General features: G+C 41.2%; 1 protein-coding gene across 2 annotated transcripts in view; it reads right to left on the minus strand.

Annotated features, from left to right (window-relative positions):
• CDCA7L (cell division cycle associated 7 like) overlaps positions 1 to 14,631 on the minus strand; it is an 85,499-nt gene that overhangs the window by 26,055 nt on the left and 44,813 nt on the right. For both annotated transcript variants that reach the window (XM_030201746.1, XM_030201738.1), the window contains exons 4-6: positions 12,536 to 12,886; positions 10,932 to 11,006; positions 10,649 to 10,837 (exon numbers count right to left, since the gene is read on the minus strand). In XM_030201746.1, coding sequence (XP_030057606.1) covers positions 10,649 to 10,837; positions 10,932 to 11,006; positions 12,536 to 12,886 — 615 coding nt within the window. The remainder of the gene's footprint in view (positions 1 to 10,648; positions 10,838 to 10,931; positions 11,007 to 12,535; positions 12,887 to 14,631) is intronic.

Raw genomic sequence — 14,631 nt, forward strand, 5'->3', positions numbered from 1 at the left:
ACGGCCCGTCTGAAGTTTGCCAGTGAACACCTGGATGATGCCGAGAGTGATTGGGAGAAGGTGCTGTGGTCAGATGAGACAAAAATTGAGCTCTTTGGCATGAACTCAACTCGCCGTGTTTGGAGGAAGAGAAATGCTGCCTATGACCCAAAGAACACCGTCCCCACTGTCAAGCATGGAGGTGGAAATGTTATGTTTTGGGGGTGTTTCTCTGCTAAGGGCACAGGACTACTTCACCGCATCAATGGGAGAATGGATGGGGCCATGTACCGTACAATTCTGAGTGACAACCTCCTTCCCTCCGCCAGGGCCTTAAAAATGGGTCGTGGCTGGGTCTTCCAGCACGACAATGACCCAAAACATACAGCCAAGGCAACAAAGGAGTGGCTCAGGAAGAAGCACATTAGGGTCATGGAGTGGCCTAGCCAGTCACCAGACCTTAATCCCATTGAAACTTATGGAGGGAGCTGAAGCTGCGAGTTGCCAAGCGACAGCCCAGAACTCTTAATGATTTAGAGATGATCTGCAAAGAGGAGTGGACCAAAATTCCTCCTGACATGTGTGCAAACCTCATCATCAACTACAGAAGACGTCTGACCGCTGTGCTTGCCAACAAGGGTTTTGCCACCAAGTATTAGGTCTTGTTTGCCAGAGGGATTAAATACTTATTTCCCTCTGCAGAATGCAAATAAATTCATATACTTTCCACAATGTGATTTTCCGGATTTAATTTGTGATGTGCTATCTCTCACTGTTACCAATAACCTACCCTTCAATTATGGGCTGCTCATGTCTTTGTCAGTGGGCAAACTTACAAAATCAGCAAGGGATCAAATACTTATTTCCACCACTGTAGGTCTCAGAAGGAGGGGGGCCTTGGAGCTGGGAGGGATGGACGGAGGGCGGCCTTGGAGCTGGCTGGGAGGAGGGTGGGCCTTGGAGCTGGGAGGGGAGGGGGGAGGGAATGGGGCCCTGGAGCTGGGAGGGAGGGAGTTACACATCAAAATAAAACATACCAATACTCGCCCATTTTAACAGGCTTAACGGCTAGTTTATAAATAAACTGAGTGCCCATGAAATGGACCTTGTAGAGATCGAGCAGGAAGCGACAAAGAGTAGTAGTAAATGGAGTTCAATCTGAGGATAGGGGCACACTAACTGCAGGAACTGGTCCTTGCTCCTGTTCTTTTCAACATTGCTGAAAGTCCTGCAATACTGCTAACAAAAATGTAAGATTTGCCTCTTTGGAGACAATATCAAAATCTGCAACAGGATACCATGAGGAATGATTTAGTGAAGCTTGATGAATAGTCTACAGTACAGCTGCTAAGATTTAATGCTAAAAAACGCAGCATCGTGGATTTGGGTTGCAAAAGCTCAAGGGAACAGTACAGTATAGTGGGGCAAAGTGCATCTGTGCCTGAAAGAGACACTGGTCATACTCGATGAACTTAAATTGGCCAAACAAGTAGAAAAAAAATTGACAAGGATAGTTTGAGTACATGGAGATAAATGGTCCAGCAGAAAAAAATAAAAAGAGCTGACAGCGTCTCTGTATAAGTCTGGTGAGCCTAGTTTGGAGTACAGTGTGTAATTCTGGAAACCATACCTTCAAAAAGATATGAACAGAATGGAGTCAGTCCAGAGGGTGGCTACTAAAACAGTCAGTGGTTTTTCTCACAAAACATATAGGGGCAGATTTAAAGATCTAAATATGTATACCTGGGGAAAAAGGAAAGAGAGAAAATGGCAGACATATCTCCAAAGTGAGCTTCTTTCAACTGACATGAAGGGTCATAGGATGAGGGTGAAAAGGGGCAAACGCAGGAAAATTAATATAATATTTCTTCATGGAAAGGGCGGTGGTGGAAGCACTTAATTGGTGAGGATAAGGATCGTTTCTGAATTCAAGAAAGCAAAGGGCTACTTCACTCCTATGAATGCATTGCCTAGCAGTAGGTAGAACAATTAAGGTGAAAGGTCAACATTACCTCGGGCAAAAATATGGAACCTGCTCCTGCTGTAATAAGCCTCACTCAACAGTTGCATTTTCAAAGAACACACACAGGCTTAACGTATAACTTATATTACTCAGAGGTTTAGAGCGAGGCTGTAACCACTCCATTAACTGAACAGGAAATCTTTATGAATGTTGCCAGGTCTGCAGAATTTGCCTCCAAACCTTCAAACTGCTAGAACACCGATGAATTCTTAGAATTCCTTCTCAAGGCCTTGAGGAAAAAAAATCAGGTACCTCAGGCAAAGCCAACATAAAGGTCTATGTTTACCTATGATAATCTGTAGCTTTACAGGCATCTACTAGCAAGTCACTTGAACCTCGGCACTGAAAGCACACCAAATGTCAGTGAAATTCTTCTCTCTGTCTCCAGGTTGAACAATGCAGATAAAAACAACAGTTAAGTCCTCATGAAACTTACATCCCAGATGAATCTTTCAAAGGCTTTAGGCTGGCACAATAGAGAATGGCATGGAGCCATTCTCTAGACATGCCTGCTTCAGAAGATTCAGAACATCCTTTGTGTCCAAGCTCTTGGAGCTCAGTCAATGTCTCAGAGCTTCCCTCTGTGCTTGTAGCCTTTAGCGCTTGGTACGAATGTTTAGAGGCCTTGCTTAACTTGACTCTTGGAACCATCCCTGAAATGAGGTGTCAAAGAGGAGACTCCTTTGGTGAAATCTGGACACAAAAGTAATAATGGTCTAATTCATGTGAAGTCACTGAATCAGCTTTTTGAAGCCAGGCTTAAGTTCCATAGCAAGGTAAGCATAGAAACTATCATAGTGGGACAAAATGACTCTGGGTGGCAACCTGGAGCAGATTATACAGCCAACAGGGTTGTGATCCTCCTTAAGGCACATTCAGCACACTTTGTGATGGTCGATGGAGGACATTCATATACACTTGGGAGAACATTTTAAATTTCTGGCCCATTTCTCTGACATGCGGGGAAAAAAACAATGGGGAAAGCCAGTTGCACTGGATTGTAATTGACTGGGTAAAAAAAAATCTTGATAAGAAGATGTGAAACAACCGATTCATATGGACTAAGTGGATTTTTGTTGAATATCTCACAACTAGTGGATTTGAACATGAGCTTTGTATAGGAAACACTGATTTAGAAGTATACTTGGGTTGAGTCAGCAATTTGTGAAGGTGCTCTCAGAAGAAACAGTGTTTTGATGTACCAACTGAACCTGACGCAATGTGAAACAATGTTGTGTGTTAAGTTAGTTTGAATTATTCAAGCTGATTAGCTGGTTCACACTCATGTGGTTTGTTATTAAAGAGGAGTTCCTGTGAGCATTTTTCCCACAGTCATTTACAGAAGAAAATTTAGAGAAAACACAATGGAATATATTATATATTGTCCATCTAAGTAAAAATACCAAAAGAGGCACGACAAAACCAAACAGCTATACTAGGTGCATGAATGGACAGTAAAACAACAGTATATCGTGTTCATGAATAAAAAACGGGTGAAGTCCCAACCAAATGTCATGTCTTCAAGAAGAGGAATTTGTTTTGTAAAAGAAGAGCTGGATACAAGACAAGTATTTTTAACAGGACTTTTAACTGGTTATAAAGTCCACAGGAAAACCTTTAAAAAAAAAAAGAAAGAGAGAGACTAGCAGGCTCATTCTCGAAAGAGAAAAACATCCAGAAGTATCATAGAGCAGCATTTGAACAAATTTCTTCTCAAAATGTCTAAATCGGTATTTTCAAAACCTATTTTGCAGATGTTTATCTATGCAATTTGTGTGCAGTGTATCCATATCACAAGGGGGCGTGTCAGGGGCGAGCTTAGAGCGTTCCTGACGTTTTATAGCCATAATGGAACAAAATGAAAATGTCTAGGGCTAAAACATCAACGTTTTGATCTAGACCTAGTCCTGTTTTTAGAATGAATAAGGCACAAGAAGGTGCCCTAAATAACCAGATGACCACCCTTTACTCCCCCAGTGCTCACTGACCCCATTCCACCCCCCCACCCCTAAAGATGTGATTAAAAATAGTCTTTTACCAGCCTCTATGACAACTTCAGGTGTTATAAGCCAGTTCCATTAGAGCAGAAAGCAGGTCCCTGGAGTAGTGTTGCGATCAGTGCAGTAGGACCCAGGCCCATATTCCACTCTACCTGTTACACCTGTAGTGGAAACTGCGAGCCCTCCCACACTAACCAAAAACCTACTGTACCCACATATAGGTGACCCCTTCACCCAAAAGGGCTATTATAGTAGTGTACAGTTGGGAACAGTAGGTTGTTGGTGACTTTTGGAGGGCTCACCATACAATATAAGAAAGCAATGGTGAAATATGTACCTGGGAGCTTTTGAATGAAGTCCACAGCCCCCTAATACCCCCCTGCTCTGCTGGAATGTCTGTGTGGCCAGTGTACTAAGAATGCTGGCTCCTCCTATATCCCAATGGCTTTGATTTTCTAGATTTTTCATTTGGACATTTCTTCCCGAAAATGGACCAAAAAGATAAACGTACTAATCACAAAAACATCTAGCAAATTGCCATTTTCAAAAAATAATAAAAGAGAAATGTTTTACCGTTTTGAAAATGGCCATATTTCCTATTCAGATTTAGGACATTTAGCGCAAAACATCATATCAAAAACGCTCCTCCCAGTATTAGGGCTACGATTATAACAACAACATAGGTAAGAAATATTTATATGCCAGAGTGATGTGGACCTGAACATAGATTCAGCAAGCCCACAGCAAGGGTGTTTAAGGGGAAATAAAAATGGTGCAAAATCAAGAGGGAAAAATTATGTGCAAGGAGAAGCTGCACTAAACTAAAAACAACTGAAGCCCTGACTGATGATGCATTTTCCGCTAGGGGAGAAAAAATAAAGTTTGCAAGCAGAAAGGGTTAAATAAAACAAGCCAAAGTACTTGCTCAAGATAAATCTGACTGGGTTGAAGGAAACAAGAAAACAAGAGAAACTTCATCTCGTACACCATACAGGTGGTTAGTCTCTTAAAAATTCATTCCACTAGGTGCCAGGTGCAGTCACATAATCCACTTGTATAACTGAAAAACCTTGTTGTCTTCAAAGAATATTAAGTTCTTAGATATCATGTTATCCAAATGATGTGTCACACTGATACATGCTGCAGAGCAAAGGCACTATTCATTTCATTTATAAAAATACAAACTTACTTTGCTAGTACACCATTTGAGAAAAAGATGAAAGCAAAGGACGCTAAGACTATTACAGTGTTTAAAGAATGAAGCCTCAACTGTCCTTGGAAAGTTGTAGACTTAACGAACCCTTAAATGGGCTACATGTTAATGTTTGAAGGTCTGAGAGTGGTTTTTTTCTCCTACAAGAGTTTTTTCACTGCTGTTTTTCCATTCTGAGCAGAAGCCAGTGATAGCAGTCCATTTAAGGGTTTGTTAAAATTCTACAACTTTCCCTTGACAGTTGAGGCTTCATTTCTTTAAATACATTAACCCTAGAACGCATGACGTTAAAAATATACATATTAACGTCATGGGGGCCTTTTAGGCCCCCATGCACGTAATGTAGAAAAACACACTTAAATAACTTTCACAAGTTTATTTCAAAATTGCTCAATAAAATATGAATAGTGGACAACATTTTAATTATAATTTTTCACAGAAAACACCAAAAAATCTTTTTTTTCCCAAATTTCACGCAAAGACATGAAAACACACAAAAATGCATAGAAATCTATAGCAAACTAGCTGCAGCTACATTTTTATTCTAACTTTCTTTTCTATTATATTAGTCTTCCAAACAATTCTGACATGTTATTTTTTCAGAAGAGTGTTCTTTGCAAACAGTTTCCTTACAAGTGGAACAATATCGCTCAGTTTTCCTCTCTATGTTTCTTGGACACATGAAACAACGCTTTCGTTTTCTTTCTCCTGGCTCTGGAGTAATCTGAAACTGTACGCCACACCGTTTCATTGCTTCTTTAGTTTTCTTTGGCAAGCATTTCAAGTCGCTTCGCTCTATCATGTGAGGTATTACAAGTTCATGACAAAGGTCCTTCAAGAATAAGCGTCTCCTGTCCTTCCTCTGTGCATGAAATTCAGGATGAGTTTCTGTATAAATAATGAATGAATTTAGGGCTGCTACATCAAGCATATTTGAAAATAGTACTACAGGCCATCGTTTTGTTTGCCTCTTACATGAATATTCTCCCACCATCTCATCCATTTTATCTACACCTCCTTTTGTTGCATTGTAATGCAGGATGATTTCTGGTTTCAATTTTTGGTTATTGCTGTCAACACTGCAATCGTGATGCATGGTACTGAGTAAAATTACAGATTTCTCCTTCTTTGCCTTGTAAGATACCAAAGTCGCTTTGTTATTGAATCCAAAGACACTCTCATAAAGTGCTCGCTGACGATTGTGTTTGAGTGCTGCTGGAATTTCTCGTCTGTTTTGCTTTTTTAGTACCAACAAGTGTAATAGCTTTTGCAAGCAGAAAATTGCCTAGTTCAACATTGGTGAAATAATTGTCCATGGTGATGTTTCTACCTGAATTGAATATTTGAACAGCAAGAGTTTTGACTATTTCAGACCCCAGATCCTTCTGTACTGGTGCACCAACCTCTTTGCCACAGTAGATTACGCCATTTATGCCATAATAATTTGCAGAATCACACATAAGTACATAAGTAGTGCCATACTGGGAAAGACCAAAGGTCCATCTAGCCCAGCATCCTGTCACCGACAGTGGCCAATCCAGGTCAAGGGCACCTGGCACGCTCCCCAAACGTAAAAACATTCCAGACAAGTTATACCTAAAAATGCGGAATTTTTCCAAGTCCATTTAATAGCGGTCTATGGACTTGTCCTTTAGGAATCTATCTAACCCCTTTTTAAACTCCGTCAAGCTAACCGCCCATACCACGTTCTCCGGCAACGAATTCCAGAGTCTAATTTCACGTTGGGTGAAGAAAAATTTTCTCCGATTCGTTTTAAATTTACCACACTGTAGCTTCAACTCATGCCCTCTAGTCCTAGTATTTTTGGATAGCGTGAACAGTCGCTTCACATCCACCCGATCCATTCCACTCATTATTTTATACACTTCTATCATATCTCCCCTCAGAAGATTTTTATACCGTACTTGGCTGGCTTGCTGGGCATGTATTGTATGAATTTGCAGCGTCCTCTGAACGGTACAAGTTGCTCATCTACAGTAACATTAGTACTAGGATTGTAAAGTTTTGTGCAATTTTTGATAAATATGTTCCAGATATAACTGATAGGGGCTAATTTGTCTGTTTCAAACCTCGCTGCACGAGTTCGCTTATCATCAAAGCGAATGATCCTTCTAATTTCCTCATATCTGCCCACTGACATTGTCGCCTTATAGTGTGGATCAGAAAGTGGGTCCAGAAATAATTCTCGTATTGGGACATCATACGATTTTTGACTCCCTGCCAGCAGGAAAAGTCCAATATATGCATAAAGTTCCTCTTTTGAGATATTTTTCCAGGACTTATTTTTTGCTGAAGCGATACGTCTTCCTTCTAGGTTTGAACATAAAAGGACCTCTTCTGCAATATTGTCAGAAAAATAAGTACAGAATACATCTTTAGGGGTAAAGTAACTGGGACTTCCCACAGCTCCTTGAGCCTGTCTCACAATATTGTGTATTGGAGTACGTCCGACTAATGTAGGATTACTGTCCCAAAAAACATTCGTTTTGGATGTTCTACTTATCACTTCTTGAGGATCCACTAGATTCACTTCTTCATCATCAGAAGAATCACTGGATGAGGATGTTTGATTAGCTGGTGGCAGATATTCTTCATCAGACAAAGATAGTTCACTTTCATCATCGCTTTGAAACATAATCGCTTCAATCTCTTGGTCAGTCAGACACTTGGAGGAAGACTGTGCCATTGCTGACTAGATGTTAGAAAATGAAACAGATTTCCTCTCAACAGCTTAACTTATCACAGGTCCTTCAGCAATTAGCTCACAGTGTATACTGTCCTCAGTGTTCAGAGGACCTGAGGTGATGTCATGGCCTTATCACTCCCTCCAAAAATCACATGACATCCTCACATGTTATTATCCACACCCTGGCCCCTCCACCAGCATTACTGAGTACAAATAAAGTAACTTGAGACACAAACACTTCTGAGAACATGATAAAAACAGCGGGGGCCTAAAAGGCCCCCAATTCGTACAGATGTAGTTTTCACCAAACAAGCATTGTTACACCATAATGCCTATGAAAAAAAATTATATGAACAACTGGATATTATCAACAATGACATACTTGAGTAATACCTTGAGTTTCAAAATTCTAACTAAAGTAATTTTGCAGATAATAGCAAAAATGTAAGCATGGGGGCCTAAAAGGCCCCCAATATGCGTTCTAGGGTTAATAGTCTAGGGCCCATGCTTTCAACTTTTTCCCAATTGGTGTGCTAGCAAAATAAGTTTATAGAAACATGACGGCATATAAAGGCCATATAGCCCATCCAGTCTGCCTATCCTCAGTAACCCCTAACTCATCCTTTTCCTAAGCGATCCCACATGCTTATCCCATGCCTTTTTAAATTCTGACACCGTTCTCGGCTCCACAACCTCCACCAGGAGGCCATGCCACGCCTCCACTACTCTTTCAGTGAAATAATATTTTCTTAGATTACTCCTGAGCCTATTCCCTCTTAACATCATCGTATGCCAATTCGTTCCAGAGCATTTTACTATTCATTTCATTACATTTACCAATCTATATTTAATTTGATTATAATTTCTCTCTATGGCACTTATTTGCAATTGCCAAAATTAAAGGCATGGTAACTGCAACACCTCCATATTAGGTGTTGAGGGCATTCAGAGTATTGTTGGAAGGGTCATCATGCAGTTAACACAGAGCAAAAGTCATTCTACTGTGACAATAAACTGATTGAAGTAGGTAAATTCACACTTACCCGCATAAAAATTGTGAGCTGATCATGGTCCTTTCCACTTTTTGCAAGTAAAAGTACTCATGTATACTTTTACCCACATAAAGAGCTGGGAGCCATGATAGGGCATGAAACTACAATCGGTACTGTCTTTTTCAATCCTTTAAATCAAATCTATTTCCAGAATGCATATATACAAATTATTTACAGGCAACTTTACAGTGTTTGTCTCCTGTTCGGATGTAAGGGAAAAAATGGCAAGCTAAATTCTTTAGAAGTACAAATTTAACATGTAATGTTTCTTCAGAGTGGCTTCTCGTACGGACAGGCAAGATGTAAACAGCAGTGTACAGATGAAGCAAATTCAAGCAATGCATGCTACAGTATAGGGTGTGACTGATTTTCAGTTTCAGTACTGAAACCAGCCTGAAATTCTTATTGAGCCATGTTTTGGTTTCAGCTGAAAACACCGGTGAAAACAAAACTCCCACACCCCTCCCAGATCAAAATCACCACCCACTCTCTGCCTCCCCTCCCCCCCAACCAAAATTGCTGATGCCCTCCCACCATCCCTAGGCCCCAGACCTACCCTTAGGCACCCTAGTGGTCTAATTGGGGCAGGAGCAATTCACAGTCCCTCCTGCCTTTGCAAGCTCCAATCTCAAAATGGCTACTACAAGACAGCCACCGAAGGTCTTGGCAGCCATTTTGGTGGCAGAGATGGCTAGTTAGGCCAGTAGACCACCAGGACACCTAAAGTAGGCTCAGGAGGGAGCTGTTGGGTGGGTCCAAGAGGGGGAAGGGAGGCTGTGTGCAGTGGTGGGAGTGGGTGATACTCAGAGGAGGCAGGGCCTGGCTGGTTTTGGTTTCAGTTGAAACAGAGTGGCAGATTTCGGCTGCAGATTCAGATTTGGCCAAAACTATTTACACCTTGCACCTTTGGTCAACTGCAGTACATTGCCTTTTGGCTTTTGAAGGGAAATGGGCTGGCTGGCTTTATCTAAGACCCTAAATCAATATGTGGCTGGGGAAGAGTCATCTTAGGATACATTCCTAAGAGTATTCTCTAAACTAGGTGCATAACTGAGGAGACAGATTGGCAATTTACACTTTGAGGCTAGGGCATTTAGGATTATGATGCGTACTCTTTACAATGCCCTCCTTATAGGTAGTTAGTAGTGTTATATTCTGTTAATTTTAGGGAAAATGTGGGGTATAAGTAACCCATAAATATTACAACTGACTTAAGTTGAATGCAGATAGGTGTATGGATCTGTGTTTGCTATTAACAATATGGGTTTGGGTCGCCTTGTTATTATGTTCTCTTGATTTATTGTATTAATATGTTTCCTATTGATTTACTATTGTATAGTACTTTTACTGGTTATTTTTAATCATATTTTAGTATTGTGAACTGTTTTAGGGTGTTATGTTGGTTTTATTGACTTCTCATTTTATTTTTGTATTAGGGCAATTGTTTGTTCTGAAAGGTGGTTTAGTAATATATTAAACTAAACTACATGGTGAGGTTTTTTTAGGGGGGAAAAAAAAAATCAAACTACCCATCAAATGAAAGATCAACTATTTAACAAATTGATTTTAGCCATACTGAAAATAAAAATGCTCTTCAGGCCTCTCTCCTCTTCTTACTTTTAAGATCAAAAGGGACGCTTGCATCTCTAGACTTCATTTAAACTGGATAAATACCTCATTTAGGGTCCTCTTTAGGAGGTTCCTTCTCCTGCACCTGCCCAGATGTTCAGCAAATCTGACAGCAGACATAGTAAAATTCTCCAGGGCAAAGTTCTCTGGCGGCCGGGCGCTCCTCGTAGGATTAGTGCGACGCTCAATCTGGCCCCCTTCAGAGAACACCTTCCTAGGTGTCTTCTTCTGTTTCTAGAAAAGCATCAAATAAAAGTCTACACTGTGAGCCTTCTTTTTCAGAGGTTGTGACCAACAGAGGGAGTTTGTTTCAATCAACATTACTTACGGAAGGGGTGGTGTTGCGCATTTTCATTGGAAACAGTTCAGGCATGGAGTTCAGTTCTGCAAATAACTGGGCAAGCTGAGAAAGAGAAATTAAGCACTGTATTCAAGAGACCTCCAATACTGAGAGTAAAAGAAACTAGGCACATTTCTAATGTAAAATATCAGTTCCTCCATGAATGGCCATCATTTTCCATATCACTCTGGTGAAAACGTATAAAAAAAATATCAAAACTTTTTGGATAAGACATAATCTGAAGCAAAGGGGTCATATTGCCATGGATTTTATTATGTTATTTATGATTACACTGTATCAAAAAGATAGAAGCTGGCTTGGAGGAATATAACCATATGAAAAAAATGTATACCCTATCTTAGAGGATGGCAGAAAAAAAAGTAAAGTGTCTGCAGTGAACTTCCTTGACCAACTCCCTCTCTTGCCTCTATCTTATGACACTTAGAAAGACAAAGTTTAAGTGAGCAGGGGAGGCTCCTGATACCATAAACCACGCTGAGCAGGATGTCCATGGCTTTTCCTCAGCACTTAATCACAAAGTGCCATTGAAATTCCAGTGTGACCAGTCAGTGCTGGGGCAGAGCCAGAAGATATTCATAAAAAGTGGTCCTATCTTTATCTGGTTAGGTATGAATGTGTTGGCACTGATTATCGAACGAATAAAGCCAAACCCATAGCAGTATGCTCTTTGTCTTGTGTATTCAAAACATGTATGTCAGTCCTTCAAACTAATATTTTCATGGGCTGATGATCAGAAGCAAATGCAGGCACTAGAGGCTATTAGCACCAAACTAGAGCCTCATGACCAGAGCCCACGAGCGCGTGAAACAACGCATTCGTGGGCTCTGAACGTAGCTAGAATGCAAATGCACACTAGATGTATACCTCCCCAATGATCAGTGTGCAGCGTCCGCAGCAAACCCTATGCAGCTCTGAGCTGGCATTAGGGTTTGCAGACTACTGGGGAGGAATGGTGAGCCCTTTCAGCATGTATTTGCATGCTAGCAGGCCCCCCATTCCCCCCAATGCAGTAGCCCCCCCCCCCCCCCCGCAGGAGCAAGAACCCCCAACCCCCCCTGACACAAGGTCAAGGGGGGGCTGAAGATCCAGATCTGCCTTGCCCTCCCCCCCCTAGCATTGAGCCCTGGTGGCCCAGTGGGTCGCAAATCAACCCCCACTCCCAACCTGGTGGTCTAGCAGCCCTCTTCCCCACCCCCTACTTTCGATGGAGGTGGACTCCCTCCACTTCCATCGGCGCTGTCTCGAAAATGGCACTATTTTTAGAGCGCTGTGTGGAACAGCGAAGGGCTTTCAATCATCTGCCCATCAGTGCGCTCATAGTGAAGCACCCGCCCGAAAGACCTCATCTATTTTAAATGGACAATTAGAGGCGACAGTATTTCGGGTTCCCTGAAGCAGTAATAAGCAAAACATGGTCATGTCTCTCAGAAGCTCGACTTAGGATCCGTAGATCCATGCTGGTCTCTTCATTTGTCTGAGCGCACTGAAAATATTACTTTGAAGAACTGACATACATGTTTTGAATACACATGAAGCAATGTTTGTTTGAATCATCACATCATAGCACTTACCATAGCTTTGTTTTCCTTAATATTCATTGCCCTTTTCAGCAAAGCGCTGGAGGTCTCTTCTTCCATCTCACTGCCCTCTTCCTCAGAGTCAGATGTCTTCTTCCTCTTTTTGCTACTTTTCCTGTTTCCAAAGGTTTGGGGCTTACTAGTTTTCTGCCCTGGCTTGGAGTATGATGGTTCATCCCTCTTCATCGTCCCCACTGCTGTCTTGTTTACGGTTTTAATAGGAAACCGAAAAGCCACCTGCAGACCAAAGCTGCTTCTCTTCGGTGGAATCTCACTTTCCTCTTCTTTGTCACTCAGTAATATATCCTGTCTGCTCTCTTCATCGCTAACTTCTGACTCTGTAAGCTAAATGAATGACAAATATATATATATATATATATATTCACCGAAGCTGCCTGAAATAATTTTAACTATATTTTAGTATACATGTTAAACAACAGTTGTGGAGGATCTGTCCATACATACGAGTTTTTACTTTCAAAGGTTTATGTGCAGTACGAACCTGAAAGCATCAGGTCCATGGATTCCTCAGTCCCCGCCTACATAAAAGGCAGCATCCAGGTAGGTAGCAGGGATAGTGAACGCCCCAGATGCTGAGCTGCCTATGAAGGGAGTTACTGGGGAGGTGGGAAGGCAGTGCTTCACCCCTGAGAGTGAGCAGGCAGTGGACAAGGTGTCAGCATTGCTTCCTACCTGCAGCTGCCACCAGACAGCCTTCAGCACATCCTGTACTCGATGTGCTCCTGGCACTTGTCCAATTATGCTTAAACCTGCATAAGCTGCATCCGCTGGGCAAAATAATGGATCTGTTGCCCGCCGAGCTGTTAGAGACCTGCCGTATTGCAGTTTCAACTGCTGGTGCTGTATAGGGTTTCCACCCTTTTATCACGTGAGAAAGTGCCCCCAATCAGTACCAAGACTAGTTACAGCATGCAGGACTTCATATCCCTTGGGCAGGAGTCCTGGAGAAACAAGAGCATATGTGTGGCTACTAGAGGCTACCAGGAATGACAGGTCCATGCTCTTCAAGAGCTTCCTGCAAGTGCAAGGCCTGTAAGGACACAATTGCCCCCCTGCCCACGTGAGTGCAGTTATTGGATGGAAGCAAAACAAAGTTTAGCTTTAAAAAGGCGTAACACGTTTCTAAAACACTTACCCCCAAAATACTTTGTGTGTATCTCTAAAGCTAAACTTTGTTTTCCCTCCATTCAATAACTGCACTCACATGGGCAGAGGGCGATTTGCAGGAAGCTCTTAAAGAGCATGGACTTGCTGCTCCTGCTGGCTTCTAGTAGCTGCATGTTGCTAGCTAGTCTTGGTACTTGATCGGGGCACTTTCTTAATACATTCAAAAGGAAAAGGAAAAGTATACATAGTAATTAAGGTAATACGGTCACAGTAAACAGAAAGAAACAAACAACAGTCAAATTAAATTACTATGTTCTAGCCCACATCAAATGCGAAGAGAGACTAGAACAATGAAAAAAAACAACTGATCAAAATGTTACAGGAGCAATCAAACTCCTTATATCTATCTATAAAGAAAACAATAAGTTAAACCTATTAGCTAGACATATTTTCCAACTGACTAGGATCAGAAATAAATTTAATTTACACTCTCATATCTAACTAAACATTTACAAGGAAATTTCAAAGAAAGTTGCACCTAGGGAAAGTATACTGTTTAACAGAAGAAACATTTTACAATGCAATTGCTTGGCTCTAGTCAAATCTGGAAACACCAACACATAGTGATTAAAAAAAAATAGAGGCAAATTTCTATCCTTAAAATAAGATTTCATATTAAAGCTTGACCTGTTGTACAGCCATCTGAAGATCCTAGAAACTTAGAAAAATCAAAGCAAGATCCTATTACATGAAGGGCACCCCCTTCATTTTTTTTCTTATCTTCCTAAGAGATATTAGTGTTGGCTGTAGACAGTGATAACATTTCCTTGAAATACTAAGTAGAATTTCAGGACACAATAGGACATTTAGGAATCTCAGATTCTTTATTCAAAGCTACTTTTTCTAAGGTCCCTAATTCAGAATATAAGGGCAGCTTTTTATTCTGGACACTCCTGTAGCTC

The sequence above is a fragment of the Microcaecilia unicolor genome, chromosome 1 (assembly GCF_901765095.1).
Source record: "Microcaecilia unicolor chromosome 1, aMicUni1.1, whole genome shotgun sequence".
Lineage (NCBI taxonomy): Eukaryota > Metazoa > Chordata > Amphibia > Gymnophiona > Siphonopidae > Microcaecilia > Microcaecilia unicolor.